The 16,502-nt window shown below is 38.2% G+C and overlaps 1 protein-coding gene and 1 long non-coding RNA gene across 9 annotated transcripts in view; both read left to right on the top strand.

Annotated features, from left to right (window-relative positions):
• The first annotated feature begins 362 nt into the window (after positions 1-362).
• SUCO (SUN domain containing ossification factor) overlaps positions 363-16,502 on the top strand; it is a 55,435-nt gene continuing 39,295 nt past the window's right edge. For 3 of the 8 annotated variants that reach the window (XM_036442000.2, XM_036441998.2, XM_036442001.2), the window contains exons 1-4: positions 365-890; positions 12,973-13,087; positions 13,512-13,622; positions 15,656-15,807. In XM_036442000.2, coding sequence (XP_036297893.1) covers positions 829-890; positions 12,973-13,087; positions 13,512-13,622; positions 15,656-15,807 — 440 coding nt within the window. In that variant the 5' untranslated portion in view covers positions 365-828. Of the gene's footprint in view, positions 891-12,972; positions 13,088-13,511; positions 13,623-15,655; positions 15,808-16,502 lie in introns of all 8 variants that reach the window. The other 5 variants (XR_004988664.2, XR_004988663.2, XM_036441999.2 and 2 more) reach the window with 3 other exon arrangements.
• Positions 11,007-12,365, top strand: LOC118721238. Its single transcript, XR_004988665.1, has 2 exons — positions 11,007-11,561; positions 12,110-12,365. It is a non-coding gene; the product is annotated as an uncharacterized LOC118721238 (long non-coding RNA).

The following is a 16,502-nucleotide window of genomic DNA, read 5'->3' as shown; positions in this document are numbered from 1 at the left end:
ATAATTGCAAAGCTGGCCAGTCTTGTGGTGAGAAGCGAAACTATAAACCTCTCCATCCACTCTGTCATTCCAGGAGGGACGAGGGGGAAAAAGGAAAAGGGAAAGGAAGGCTTCGGAAGGTACACTACAACTCCCAAGAGGCCTTGCGCGAAGTCGGCGCGGGCCTCGGGCGAAGGGGCCGGCCTTTGCAAGGAAGCGGGCTGAGCGTCACGGGGCTCCTCTCAGACTTCCTGAACGCGAGCCCCTCTGATTGGGCGGGACTTGCGGTGGGCGGGGCGCTGGCTTCGCTGCTCTCGCGCTTTGTGTCCTCTCACCCCCCCCTCCAGACGTCGGAGGGGGCGTGGCCCGCGCGAGGGCCGGCGGAGTGGCGAGCGCCGCGGGACGTGGGTTACGCGGCTGCTTCCAGCTCAGCGGTGTGTGAGGTGTCGCGGCCCCGCCGGTGATTGGCTGCTGGCGGGAGAGTGCGCTGCGGCCGTTGGTCGCGGGCAGCCCGAAGGGAGAGCCGGGGCGGGCGGGCGGCTGTGGATACGGCGACGGCGGCTGTGGCGGCGGCGGCGGCATCGGCGGCGGCTGGAGGAGGCGGGCGCGACGAGCTGGCGGCGGCCGCGGCAGCAGCGGCAGAGCCCGGAGTCGTCCTGTGAAGCGCCCCCGCGGGGCCTTGGGTGAGGGCGGCCGGCACGCGGGCCTCCGAGGAGCCGCTCCCCCGGCGCCGCAACCCTTCGGACTCGCGCTCCCATCCTCGCGCTCCGGCTCCTCCATCTTGGCCTCGGCAGTGGCGGCTGCCGGGAGGATGTGCCGCCTTCTGGCCGGTGGAAGAAGGAGGAGAAGATGAAGAAGTACCGGCGGGCCTTGGCCCTGCTCTCTTGCCTCTCTCTGTGTTCCCTGGTCTGGTGAGTGAGCCTCGCCCGCGCGGGGTTTTCCCCGGGGCCGGGGGGGGGGGGAGGGAGGTGGAAGAGGGCGCAGCTCAGGTCACACCCCCACATCCCCTCGAGTTTCAGGGTGCGGGTCTCCGAGGTCCCTAGGAAGCGACACACCGACGGCTCAGCGACCCTCTGGCCGGCTCGGCCGGACAGCACTGTGCGGAGGTTTTCTGGGTGTGTTTTGGAGTTTACAGACCTGGGGAGCGGAGGGTGCCGGGGGACCGGGGACCGACCACCTGCGCGCCTTGGCGCTCAGCGCCCCTGGCCCCGGGGGGCGGCGTTGGGATGGGTGCTAGGAAGCCGGTCAGTTCGCTGCCAGCCGCTTGCTTTCCCAGGGCGGTCAGCGCATGGAGCTGGTCGGCTGGGATACGTTCCCGACGTGCGGTTTTTTAAAAACGCGAGGTGTTCCGAGGGGGGTGGGGGGGGTTGCCATGGACATCTGTAGTTCTGGCCATTTCCCGCAGTCTTTGGGCTCCAGTGCAGTTGGGGCTGCTGATCTTGGAAACTTTGGAGGGCGCTATGAAAGCACTTTTTTTCATTACGGGGAAGGTGATGGGAGGCCGCTGGTTTAGAAGAGAGCGTGGCTCAGGTGTAGTGGGTTCAGCACCGTCTGGTGCCCTGGCTGGGGCATGTCTCTTAGGAATGGGAGGACTGTCTTGTCCCTAAAGTTTATGGAGTGTGTACGTTCCTGGCACGTTGGTTTGTTGTTGTTTTTTTGTGTGTGTTTTTTTTGTTTTTACTTTTGTTTTTTTGTGTTTTGTTTTTGAAGAGCAGAGAGCTTGCCTGTCCAAGGATTGCTATCATTGTTGTAACTTGGTAGGGATTTCTTCAGAGATGTATGACGCTTTGCTGACTTACCAGGTGCTTCTTCATTCAAAGTGGTTTGCTGTTGATGAAAATACAAATTCACTGTTTCTGGTGTAGCTTATGTTTGCAAAAAGACCAACAGTTTTTGTTTTTATTTTTGGGGCTGGCCTAATAAACCCCAAAGACACTGAAGTTGTTGAGTTCTTTCTCCCTTAAGATGGTACATAAATAAGAGGGAAAGAAAACACTTGCCTGGCAGAGGGATTTTTGATAGGAAGGTTGATGGATGGTTTAGAGAAAAAGACATTTTGCCTCTTGTCTTTGATTCCGTATCTTCTTAAGACCAATGTCTGCTCCCGCTATCCCACCTGTTAGTATTATATTGGGTTCCAAGACGTGCATGTAGGTGAGTCCACTTACTCCATTTTAAATTTAAATTTGTAAATGAGGTACCAAAACCTTGTGTTCATTCATTATCCACCTCCTTGGCTGCGTAGTTGTTTGTAGATGACATCTTTCCTCTTTCTCCTTGGTCTTATCTATCTTTAGACCAAGTTATTTTTCATTAGCACTTTCAAAAATGGCTCATAGGACAAAGAGGTTACACTTCTCATTCAAATTTAAAATGCACCATTATCTGAATTTCTTTAAAATTTTGAACTATATTGGACATATAACACTGTTTAAACTTAAGGTGTACAACATGTGGATTTGATGTTTATATATTGCAATATGATTGCCATTGTAATGATAGAATCTCTGGCATGTCTCGTCATTTTTTTTGTGTGTGTAGTTGGAATAAAGTAAGTTTGATGATTGTCATAGAATATTGTTATTTATATTCACTGTACTGTGTTTTAGATTTCCAGGACTTATTTACTAGTTTTAAGTTTGTGTCCTTAAACATGATTTAGAAAAAATTTAATTGGATAGTGAAGATGAAAACAATTTATAATTTATTATAATGTGGCTCTTAACATTTGTGGATTTAAATGAACCACGCTTCTATTACTTTGTATAATTTCTGGCTATCTTTTGCTTAAGCTAACCTCAATATGATTTCTCAACTTTACTCAGCAGTAATGAGGATATTATGACCTGTTGGGGGTGGGGGGTGCAGATCAGTTAGCCTAGTACTGAAAATAATAATCGTAAAGTTCTGTGAAGTTTGTTGATTCCCATGGTGAAAAATGAATGTTGGAGTTTAAGTAAAGAGTGAAAAGTTTGTGGAACTTTTTTTTTTTTCTTCTTAAATATATTTTATTGATTTTTTACAGAGAGGAAGGGAAAGGGATAGAGAGCCAGAAACATCGATGAGAGAGAATCACCGATCAGCTGCCTCTTGCATCCCCCTACTGGGGATGTGGCCACAACCAAGGTACATGCCCTTGACTGGAATCGAACCTGGGACCTTTCAGTCCGTAGGCCGACGCTCTATCCACTGAGCCAAACCGGTTTCGGCAATGGAACTTGACCTTAAGAAACATTTGGGTTAGTATGATTTGAGATTTGTTTGGACTGCCAAATTTAGAGACATTTTAATATTATTCACTGAAGCCATTAAAAGACATTAAAATAGGATATTTAGACTTGAAGTTTTTTTGAAAAGGTGGTGATGAGATTGGGGAAGAGGATGGGTGCATGACGGTGATTGGCAAAGAGTATGTTGTATCTTTTGAAACCCTTCTTCCTTGGGAAATTAAAATATTGAAATTACAGCACTGACCCAACTAGAGGTCTAACTTTTGCTTTAGTTATTTCCCAACATCTCATTCCCCCTTAATCCACTTAGGTACCTAAAGCCATTGCAGAATTAGACAAAAGGTTTGTAGAAGAGTTGATAAGCTCCTCTTAGTAGCCAATTTTGTCATCTTTGTCATTCATATTATTATTCCATTATAATTTTTAAGTTATTACCCATTTCCCACAAGTCTCTCAGTTCTTAATAGAATTTCTGTTAATTTTTTCAAATTTCCAGACAGTAATGTTAAAAAACCAAACCATAATTTTTACTGTACTTTCCCACCCCTGTGTTTCATTTAAGTGTCTTTCCCAAAATATTTTTTTTGTTTTGTTTTGAGGGGGCTCCAGTGCCCCCTTTTTTGTGTGGAGAGGGCCCTACTTTACCACACTGCCCTAATTCAATGCTGACACTACGTTTCTGTACTAAGGATCAGATTTGTACTTACCAATGTATGTAAGAAGCAATTCCTCATTCCCAGTTCAGTTCTTTTACCATGAAGTCACTGATTACAAGGCTTTCCCTTTTTAAAGCTCTTATCAAGGCTGTTTCCACACATAGCCAGAGGAAGAGCTCAGTAGATCACTGTGCTGAGATCAGGGCAGAGGGTTGATTTTCTGCCCTAGATGTACCCAGTGTTGTATGAGAAACAGGAATATAAACAGTTCATTTCAGTTAGTGTTTTAGTAATTGCTTAGCTAGAGAGATGCCAAAGGACTGTGGGAATTGAGAATAGGGCCGCTTGTGGAAACCAGGAAAGTCTCCTAGTTTCTAACTAACTAGTTCCTTTCCCAGAAAAAAGAATAAGAATTTCACCAGGCTTTGGTTGGTGGGGAGTGAGAGCAGGGGCAGAACATTGTTGGGAACAGCATGAGCCAGAGCTTGGAAACATGGTATGTGTTCCAGGAACACAAGCAATTCTGTATCACTGAAGCATAAAGTGGGAGGCACGAGTGGCTGGAATTACAGAAGATGAAGATTTGGGTAGTAGAAGAATTGTAGAGATTTTTAAAAGAATGCAGGGAAGCTTGACTTTTGTCATGTAGAGTCTATAAAAGATCTTAAACAGGAGTGATATCCTGAGGTAATTTAGTACTAGGTTTTGGAGTGGTATGAAGGGTTGAATTGTAGAGGTAACAAGGTAGGAATTAGGGAGCTCTGTTAGGGGTTGCTCTGGTTAAGAGATGAGTGCTTAAGCTAAAGCAGTCTCAACAGGGAGGGAGAAATGGATTGCATACATTTGAGGTAAAATAAACTGGAGATGGTAAAAAAGGAGTAGCATGGTTGTTTTCAGGTTCTAACTTGAGGACTGGGTGGATAACAGTACCACCTGGTGAGAGCTAGGATGTAGGAAGATGCGGTTTGGAAAAGGAATAAGCTGTATTCAAGTTTGGATTTAATTTTGTTTTATTTTACATATCTTGGTTAATGAAGGAAGGAGAGATTCAACTTATAAATATGCTTAATTTATTCTCAGCATTAATATAGGGTATCATTGGAGGGTTTTAAGAACAGACTAGTTAGGAGAACATGCTAAGAGCTAAAGATACACATTTTGGCAGCCACCAACCCAAAACCATAAAAATAGCTGAAATTTCTCAAGATATACTTAAAGAAAGATAAAAGGGAGAATGAGAAAAGAACGCAGGTGGCACCAGAATTTAATGATGAGCTGAAGCAGAGTTATCAAAGGCGACTGAGAATCAGAGAGATGGGCAGAAGTGTGTTATTTGACAAAACAAGGAGAGGGTTTCTAGTGGCAGTGGTCTAAGGTGCCACATGCAACAGAGAAATAAAAAAATGGTAAATTGTGCCACAACCATACCAATTTGATAAGTGAGAGAAGATAGAAAGGTCAGTAGTTGATGACAGCAAAGATTTTAGGGCATATTCTATGCCAGGGCTAAGAATAGCATGTGCATTATTTCATTTTCCTCTTTATAACACCATTTACAGTATTGGTATTGAGGTACAGCTGTTTTGTCATTTTCCTAAAAACATATACAAGAGACCTGGGATTACACTTCAGTAGCTTGACTTTGAAATCCATACTCCAGGCAGTATACTGCAAAGTGTCATGTTTATTAGCACTTGTTGCTATCTACATCATGCGGCAAATGCTGTTCCTCCTTTGTGATAGTTTATGTTACACTAACTAGCGTGACTAATGTCATCAGTTTCTGAGTGAATGGATCCATGTTATTTCCTTACTTTCTTTTTGTTCATCCACTGACTCAAGAATATTAAGTATGAAATGCAGTAATACTGAAAGATCATGGGCTGTGGAGAGAGATCTAGGTTTTCAGTCACAAGTTGAATGACTTTGGGCAAGTTAACTTCTGAGCTTTAGTTTCTTTAATGTAAAAATTGAGTTAATACTTTAAAGGTCTTGACAGATTAAAAAAACTTTTTTCTTCTGGAGACATCAGATGTTTATAATTGGGCTGGCCGTCCTCAGTTAATGCCACTTTTTCCACCAGGTCCTCATCTTTGCTCCACTTTATATCATTACTCTTGTACCTTCTAATCCATGGTGATAGGAGTGATAGTTTCACTACTGTTTACCCCCATTTTAGGCATTTACCCTGGAATATATTCGATGCATTTTTTTCAATCAACCTTTATGTATGTATTTAGATGTGTGTTTCTTTCCACAGTAACGTTTTGTTGGTTTTAGAATTTACATAATGGATATACTATTGATATCATTCTTTTTCCCCTACTTTTCCTACTAAACACTTTTTTTTTTTTAACTTGATTTAGTTAGTAGAATCATCATTAAAATGAATTCTAGCAGATACTTTCAGGAAGGCCTCGTGTCATTGATACCTCCAAAGTATTTATTGACCACTGTGTGTAGGTTGTTTCTAAAGAGAGACTTTATGCCAAGGAATGCTTTTGGGAGTATTCTGTTCCAGTTGCCTGTCTTTTGCTATCCCAGTACTGTAGTCTAATTAGAGTGGTTTTGTAACAAATTTAATCATCTGGCAAGGTGAACTAGTTACCTTCAGGCTTTCTGGTTAATATGGTTATTCTTGGGTCATTTTTTTTCATATTGTATTTAGAGCAATAGGATTCTTCAAATATTTTGATAGGATTTATATTTGAGTGATGAATTACTTTGGAGAGAATTATTGTCTTTACATTGCTGTCACCAGCATTCCATCTGTATTAATACTAATTCTTCATTTATCTTTTCATTTTATGATTGTTACTAGAGTTATAAGTGGTGGTGTTACTTAGGTTAATTCTGAAGTTATTTTATACTTTTATTATTGCTAATAGTATATCTTCCAGGTTATTACAGAGGAGAAAAATCTTTTTTGTTATATTTTTTAATTGAAATTTACATATAGTGAAACCTACATATATTAACTATACATAGTTGGATCAGTTTTGACAAATGCATACATCTGTGTAGCCCACACCCCATCAAGATACAGAACATTTCCATTACCCCAGAATGTTCTCTTATGTCGCTTTCTAGCAAATCCCCCAAAACACAAAGAGTGATTTGATTTCTGTTACCATGGATTAGTTTTGCTAATTCTGGAATTTCATCTAAGTGGAATTACACAGTATTTATTTTTATATCTGGGTTCTTTCATGCAGGGTAAAGTTTCCAAGATTTATCCATGTTGTTTCATTTATCAGTAATTTGCAAGTAGTAGTACATTGTATGACTATACTGCAGTGTGTTTATTCTCCTGTTATTGGACATCTCAACTGCTTCCAGTCTTTGTCTATTAGGAGTAAAACTACTGTGGACCTTTTTGTACAAGGCTTTTTATGGACTGTTTTTATTTCTCATTCCACTTAACATTGGAATTGCATATGCTGAAACAGATGGATATTGTATGCTTCTGGATGTATTACCTGGAAAGACACAGATCACTAATGAAGGATTCTGGCCAGGAATATATAACCTGAACCTGGTCATGAGGAAACATCAGATAAACATCAAATAAGGATTATATTATCCTGTATAATAAAAGGCTAATATGCAAATTGGCGGAATGGCGGAACAACCTGTTGCTATGACACGCACTGACCATGGGGAGTGGGCCTAAGCCATCAGACAGGCCGGGCTGAGGGACTCTCCCTCCCCTGCCCCGAGTGCATGGATTTCATGCACCGGGCCTCTAGTTTAAAAATAAAAGGACTTTTGTTGTGGTGTAACCTCCATCTTACAAAGGACGCCTCAAAAAAGTTGAATTATGGTGTCATTTATTAAAGGCTGGTGGCATACGAGAGAGCAAAAGCTCTCCAGACCTCACAGCCCCAAACAGCTTGCCGCTTTGGCTTATATTGGCAGAATATCACAAAGGTATCGATTACATCTTTGGATCTGGAATGAGGAACCTGTTTCGAGATTTTACCAAAGTGAAACGGAGCAAGTTATCTAAAGTATCAACAGAAAAACTGGGATCACCTGGACAATTTAGAATAATTGTGCTGTCCAGATTCTGGGATCACTGAGTCAACAGGAATGCACTATCTGTAGCAACTGAGGCAATTTGGGATAATTTGTGCTCTTATTCTGGGACCACTGAGTCAACTGAAACTCTATTATCTGTCTTAGTTCCCAGAAAAATGTGCTTCAGTAACCAGTGAGATCACAATCAATGGGACATTCAAACCATCATCAACGGAGTATTGGGATAGCATACATAAATTCAGAAAGTCAGAATAACTTTTAAATGAGTACAGAATCCAAAACAGCAAGGTTAAAATATTAAACAGCAGTTTTTACCCAAGTATGGTTGCTACCATACTTCACTATGTTCTTAAAAAATATCAGTGCTACGTAAGATAAAGGCCATGAACTATTCCAGATTAAAGAATGCTGATGACAAATGCTGGACTAGACTCAATTTGTACTTGAGGTGGTGGGTGGGGATGCTATAAGGACATTATTGTGCTAAGTGACAAAACTGCATACAGATGATAAAGCATTGTGTCAGTGTAACATTTACTGAAGTTGATAACTGTACTATATGTAAGAGAATATCCTCATTTTGTGGAAATAATGCTCATACCGTATACTTATAAATAAATTATATGGAGAAAGGGAGAGAGGGAGGGGAAGCAAGGGTGCATGCCATAAGCAAATTGCAAATGATGGGAAAAAATGAGTAAAATGTTAACAATAGGTTGATAATGGATAGAGTTTATGGATGTTCTATGTATTATAATGTCAATTCTTTTGGAAGTTCGAAATTATTTCCAAATAGCCGTAGCCAGTTTGGCTCATTGGATAGAGCATTGGCCTACGGACTGAAGTGTCCAAGGTTCGATTACAATCAAGGGTACATGCCTGGGTTGCAGGCTCAATCTCCAATAGGGTATATGCAGAAGGCAGCCAATCAGTGATTCTCTATCATCACTGATGTTTCTCTTTCCCTCTCCCTTTCCCTCTGAAATCAATAAAAGTATATTAAAAAAAAAAAAAAAAAAAAAGCCTGGGTTGTGAGTCTCTCCTCTTTATGAGGTGTTAAGCCACTCAAATTTCTTTATTAGTATATTCCAAGTTTTGTATACTTTGCGCCAATGTTGCTACTTTCCCAGAAACACCTATTTTTTTCCTAAGTTTTAAAGTATATTGGTATATATAGTTTGTAATATTTTATAATTTAAAATAATTGGTTTTGTCTGTAGTTCTTTCATGTTTTTATACCATAGTTTAATTCATATCCTCAACTATCTTTAATTGGTTTTGCCAGTTTGTCTTTTTAAATATTTTCTTCAAAGGACCAACTTTTGGTTTTCTTAAATTTTTTTTTTGCATTTTTCTTCTCTATTTTAGCAATTTCTGTCGTTTTAGCCTTCCTTGTTTCTTTGGATTTACAGTGTCTTTTGTCATTTTCAGTATTTATCTTCAATTGCCTTCAAAAGCATAGTTTTCCTGTTCTTTTATCTATATCTCACCAATTTTGACCTGTAAGTCTTCCGCTGTAATATTTCATAATGTTCCTTATTGTTTCCTCAAAATGAAGGATTATTCTGCTACGTGATTCTTTCGCCAGGCTTAAAATGTTGTTAGTTATCTTTCTGTTTCAAAGTTTGTTGCAATGTGCTTGGAGAGTACAGTTTACTAGATTTTGATCTTTGGAATTTGAGTCTTCTTTTGAAGCTTTAGTATAGGGGTGTCGAACTCAATCAGAGAAGGGGCCAAAATCTAAAATCCAGCCTAAATCGCGGGCCGAATGGTTTACTGAACAGTCATAAACTGTCATTGTGATGGAAACGCAGCGGAGTACAGTGATGACAGCGCGGTGCGGGCCACGTTGCAAGGCCTGGCGGGACGGATTTGGCCAGCGGGCCTTGTGTTTGACACATGTGCTTTAGTAGATGGTCATTATTTGGGTAATATTTTATATAGTGTTTTAAAAGGATGTTAATTTGAATTAGTTGTGAAGTCCTGTATATTTGGGCAAGCTTGTTGCCTATAAATAATAACAAATTTCATGTTCTCTTAGGTTTTATCCATCTATTATTTTGTAAGACATAATTTAAAATAGGCAATCATAATTTTTTACTATTTTCTTTCCACCTTTAGCTATCAGTAATTTTGCATATTTTTTGAAGTGATTTTGTTAGGTGCATATGTATTTATAATCATTATATCTTTTTACCAATAGATAATACATTTCTCTCTTAGTGACTGTTTTTTCAATTAACTTAAATTTTATCTACTTAATTAAAATTGATACTTTTAAAAATATATATTTTTATTGATTTCAGAGAGGAGAGGAGAGGGATAAAGATAGAAACATCAATGATGAGAGAGAATCATTTATGGGCTGACTCCTGCATGCCCCCTGATGGGAATTGAGCCTATAATCCGGGTGTGTACTCTTGACTGGAATCTAACCCAGGATACTTCAGTGCTCTCTCCACTGAGCCAAACGAGTTAGGGCAAAATTGATACTTTATAATGTTTTGTCTTTATAACTTCGATGTTTAATGAGTTGGAAATTATGCCTAACAAAGCCCTGCATGTAACATAATATCTGGTACCTACTTGAAAGCCTTAAGTGCTTATATAGTTTCTTCTATATAACTCAGAGGGAAATAATATTAACTCATTTGAAAGTTTGATGGACCCCAGTTTAGTTTTGCCTCCTACCTGACATTTATTGGCTTATTTGCATATCAGCATATCCTTCATTGCATATTAACTTGTCCTGAAATTTATTATATTTCAAAATTTATTTCTGAATTTTATTTCAATATTTATTAGGTGGAATTATATTTCAAAATTTACTAGGTAGAAATAAAATAGTAATAAATTTTGAATTATAATATTTCTTTGATAAATTATAGAAATAAAAAACTGTTGAAGACAGTTCAGTATTTCTGTTAGGCAGTTGTAAAATGTTATCATTCTGAGGCATTGATGTCATTAAAAATGGTGTACCAGCAATCACTTTCACATTAAAAATTGTTTTCTCTCCCATCCAAGTACTAACCAGGCCCGACCTTTTTTAGCTTCCGAGATCGGGTGCATTCAAGGTGGTATGGCCTGAGACAAAGATTGTTTTCTCTCAATGAAGTCTTCCTTGTCACTTAAGTCTCAGTTTAGTTGCTAAATTCTCAAAAAATCAAAAAAAAAAAAAAAATTCCTGAGTCTTTCTCCTGTTCCCTTTGGTAAGAACTAATTGATACTCCTTCTATCCTAACATTTAAACCTTAATGATAATTTTTAGAAGCATAGTTGTAACATACTCTTAAAACATCATAATGTCTGGCAATATTAGATTCTAGGTTGTCACTACAAGAAAAACTTCAGTCACTATACATTCATGTTGAAAACCTTCAAGAAAAAAACTATTTAGAAATGTACTTTTTAAAATGAAAGGAGTCAGATTTAAGAAAAAATTGAAGTCCTTAAAATATGCCTCTTGAATCTAGGCATTTACTTTATTCAGGGTCATTCATTCCTTTTGTACTTGTAGTATTTTTTAAAGAATCTTGTATTAAGACCACACCTAAAATGTTTTTGTGGAAATTATAGGTAAATAACAAGTTTTCTCATTAAAATAGATGAATACATGTGTAGTCTCTTAATATACCTTTTATCCTACTATAATGTAACTAGAGGCCTGGTGTACGAAATTTGTACACAGGGGCGGGGGGGGGGGTAGGGAGGGGTTTGTCCTTTAGCCCAACTTGCACCCTCTCCAATCTGGAACCCCTCAAGATGTTTAACTGCCACAGGCAGTCAGACATCCCTCTCACAATCCAGGACTGCTGGCTCCCAATTGTTCGCCTGCCTGCCTTCTTGATTGCCCCTAACCTCTTCTGCCTGCCAGCCTGATTGATGTCTAAATGCTCCCCTGCCAGCCTGTTTGCCCCCAACTTCCCTTCTCTGCCTGCCTGGTCACCCCTAACTGCCCTCCCCTGCAGGGTTGATTGCCTCCAACTGCCTCTCTTACAGGCCTGGTTCCTCTCAACTGCCCTCTCTTACAAGCCTGGTCCCTCCCAACCGCCCTCCCCTGTTGGCCATCTTGTGGTGGCCGTCTTGTGGTGGCCATCTTGTGTCCACATGAGGGCAGGATCTTTGACCACATAGGGGCAGCTATCTTGATCTTGTGTATTGGAGTGATGGTCAATCTGCATATTACTTTTTATTAGATAGGATAATAGTGATAATGGACATTCTTGTCTTGTTTCAGATCTAAATAATGTATTTTTAGGTTTCTTCACTAAGTGTGATACTGGCTTTTAAGCCTGTGTATTATGCATATATATATTTCCCATGTTAAATATCTACTTATTTTATTGACTTGTGAGATGTGTTAAGTTTATCAGATTTAAGTGCCTGTGGAGATAAAAATATTTTTCCTAATGTTTTTTCATGGCAAAACTAAATAAATAAATTTTATTATATTGAATGACTTCTGAATATCTGCTTGATTATAATATTATTTTTTGCTGTGTTCCTAGATACTTTCTTCTTTAATGATTGTCTGATTCCATAAGCGGAATAAACTGTGGTATTCATTTGTGTGTGCTACTTCTGTTAATTTTTGATGTTCCTATTATGTTCCCCTATAAGCCCAGTATGCTTTGAAATAACATAGGTAGCTTTAGAGTTATTTGTTCTTAATTGTTTGGTAGAATTTAGACTATCATAGGCATCTGGTGCTTTCTGAGGTTAGTTAGCTTTTTGACAGTTTTCCCTGTTCCTTGTGGGATGATAATCAGATACTCCTTTTGTGAAGTCTTTTCTGTTTTACCTTCATGAAATTAATAATCCCTTATTGGAATGCTGATAACAGTATATTTTCTTACTAGGGCTTTAAATAAAAATTCCTTGTTTTAGGTACATTTGTCTTTATCATTAAATTAAATTCTTAAGGACATTAGATAGGAATCATCCTTGTGTTTATTGACCCAAATTCTAGTGCATAGTAGAGAATATGTGGGCTTAATATCTTTTCCTTTTTCTTTTTCTTCCTTTTTTCTTTTTTGGTGGTGGTGGTAATGGACATTTCACAGGCTTCCCAGTTGGCCGGTGTGTTGTAAAGAGAGTTCTTCAGCTTCAGCTTCATCATATTACTCTCAAGATGACAGTTGCGCGCTAGAAAATGAAGATGTACAATTCCAGAAAAAGGTACTTTAAAGTTGACAATGTAATCTGTGTGTCAGCTTTCTAAGACTTCCTCAACATATTCAGAGTAAAAGTAGTTTAAAATTATATGACATAATTTCTGGTGGTGGAGATTTATAATATTTTCCCTCGCTGTAATATGAGAAGTTACTTGGGTAATTCTGAAATAAAGCTATCGCCAAGATATTATATATTTACTAGAGGCCCAATGCACGATGACCTCATTTAGTGTATATATTAGGGGAGTACAAGGAGGGGAGTGCAGGAAGATAGATAAATGTGCAAACAGTTAAAAGCTTTTAGAGTCAAATGCTTTCAAGACAATGTTTGGGTTGTAAAATATAGGAAGAGATGGTCTTTAATATTGCTTCAGGACTGTTGTGTGAAACAATTTTTATCAGTTAGCTTTTTGTTTGTTGCAATATAGGATGAACAAGAGGGACCTGTCAGTGCCGAATTATCAGGAAAAGTGGGTTCAAACTTACCTGTTCTTCCAGAAGAACATAAGTTAAAAGATGACTATGTTGTGGATGTACAAGTAAGTTATGCTGCTTTGACTCTTAATTATATGCCTTTTCTAACTACTTCATAAAATAGGAAATATGTTTGGTTAAAGTATTGGGTATTGATTCTTTTCTTGAAGAACTATTCAACTGGCTTTAGTACTATTCAACTGCTAAGACTATTACTGCTTTTGAGAAAATGCACAATTACAGATTGAATAATAAGTGAGACCATTTTCTCTGTGGTGGAAGTTTGGGTGTAAGTGCTCATTTCTTCTTAGGTTTCATTTTTGCTCATTATAATGTATCTTCTCTCTTCAGATTTTCAGGTGTTAGGAAATTTTTTTCTGACAACAAAAAGTATTTGTGTGTAGAGCACAGTATTTTGATAACAAAGTTTAATCGCTTTTGTAGAATATGAATTAATAATAGGTTAAAATGTTTTCCTTTTTTCTCTCCTATGTCCCAAATATTATTTTTAATTTTGTACCCCAGGTTTTATAAAGGTACTAAAAACTAGACCAGAATGTAAGCTGACCAGAATGCTGAAGCATCTGGAAACCATTTAATATCAGACATGGCTGAAGGAACTGGGGATATTTGAGCTGGAAGAGGGACTAAGGAAAAACAATCTCACATATTAACAGAAATAAAATTTCAGCTCAAAATGAGGGAGAATTCTCTTTTTTAAATTCAGCTAGAGCTATTTTATGACTTAATTGGGTTATTTAAGGAGATGTAGTAAGTTTCGTTTTGTTGTGTTTGGAAGACATTTGTCAAAGATTTGTGTCTGAGAGAGAAAAGTCATCTCTCTATCCCTTCTAATTACATGATTCTCCTGAACAGTCCTACCATTGTTCATTTTCCAGAATTTTCATCAGGCATACTCTTGCTCAAACACTTTGAAGTTGCTTATTGCACATCTTATAGACTCTTGCTGTTCAGTATCATGGCCACTGGCTACATGTGACTGTTGAGCCCTGGAAATTCAGCTAGTCGAAACAGATTTGCTCTAATTACAAAATATACATCAGATTTAATTTATAAAACAGTGCAAATACCTCAAATTTTACATTAAATACATGTTGAAATGATAATACATACAATATTTGTTACTATGTAATAATAGTCCTTGTTCTTAAGGCCTCCACCATAAAATGCAAACGATTTGCATTCCACTGTGAATTTTTCATTTCAGTGTAAATAATTTGCCACATGATCACATTTTGTATTCTGACTATGCCTTGTATTTTCTTTCTGCTCACATACTGGCCCTCCTTTTCTTAAGGATCCTAGTTTTTCTAGTCCATAGTCTCTTCTCTGAACTGAGCATGAGCACCTCTCACTTGATATTTATTCATTTAGTAAGCATTAAATGTCTGGTGCTGCTAGGTATTGAGAATATGAAGATCAAGATAATATAGTCTTTAATCAAGGTGTTTATAGAAGAGTTGAGGAAAAAGAGATGTATAGATGTTGTGATAAAATTGTACAGGGAACATTGGAGCCTAGAGGAAGAGGGATGGCTAATTATATTTAGGGTTGGCTGTGGGGGAGGAGGTGCTGGTAGGGTTTTCAAACATGAGTAGATATTAGGTAGATTTCAGACTGTGTTTGGGAGGGGCAAATGGCTCAGAACACCCAGGACTGAAGGAGTAGCAAGATTCCTAATGGCCTCCTAATGTTACTTGTACATGCCTTGTCCTGTTTTTGATACTCATTATCTTCTTAACTGCTCAGGGGGTAAGAACTGTGTGTTGTATTATTTTGTACATTTACATAGGATTTCTATGTTGCTAGTAGGATTATTTAATTACAGTAAGAGGGAAATATTTGTAGGTCCAAAATAAAAAATAGGAAAGACAAAAGATAAACTCCTTTGTCCTAGTTTGTGAATTTTAATATGAACTATATTTCTTAGGATGGTAATATTGGAAGAAAGGACTTTCACTCTTTTGGTGAACATTCTTTATATTGCCACTTTTGAGATATACTTTTTATATAGTCCTGTTCAGCTAAAGAGATAATTTATTAATCTCAATATTTAATATAAATTTCTTTAAAACAGAATATGGAGTCAAAAACGTTAAGTCCACCTGTGATTGAGACACACTCTACAATTGATCTACATGAAGATTCTTCCGCTTTAGTGGGCAGTGAAAACATTGAAAATGTTTCCAGTTCATCTACCTCAGAGATCATTCCAATCTCAAAACTTGAGTAAGTGATTAGAGAGAAAAGAAAAAAGAATCTCATTAGATAGAAATATAGCAGACCTAAGTTATAATGCCTGTCTTTTTATTATTTTTTAGTATAATGATCTTATAATGATTATTTATTTTGCTGTCCAACGTGGTGAAACTGATTAGATCCCAGCAGTGAAATCTCTGTATCATTTAAGTAAAGTGAGGTTTTAGTTATTTAAGAAACACAATACTTACTTGAGTAATTGTTTCTATAATTATCAAAAATTCAAGTGTCAGATTAAGTATCACTATGGCATTCCAATATATAATTATGTGTTTGTGTGAATACCTTCCTTTTTCAAACTTGATAATAAATATTCAGAACATGTAGGCTTAAGGTTTTCTTAATTTAGAAAACCAATTATGTAATTCTCCCAGCTCCTTCAAGCAACAGTACAATGAACAAAATATAATAAAATTTCCTTAATATTACTTTAAAGATTTCCTTTATCTAATGAATTAATATATGTACAGTGCATAGGACAAAGTCTGGCACATAGAATATATGTGTCAGTTAATATTATCATTACCTTTTTTTTTTTTTTAACCATAAGCACTTTAAAAATAAAACACCTATTCTTCTTAAGAATGTAAGGGTCAGGTTGAAGGAACTGTGCACAGAGATGTTCCAGTTACCATTTAGGAGTTTGTCCCAATATGGGACAAAGG

This window comes from Pipistrellus kuhlii, unplaced genomic scaffold (assembly GCF_014108245.1).
Source record: "Pipistrellus kuhlii isolate mPipKuh1 unplaced genomic scaffold, mPipKuh1.p scaffold_m20_p_18, whole genome shotgun sequence".
Classification (NCBI taxonomy): Eukaryota; Metazoa; Chordata; class Mammalia; order Chiroptera; family Vespertilionidae; genus Pipistrellus; species Pipistrellus kuhlii.
The sequence above is the reverse complement of the archived record's forward strand: the minus strand, read 5'-3'. Positions and strand labels throughout refer to the sequence as shown.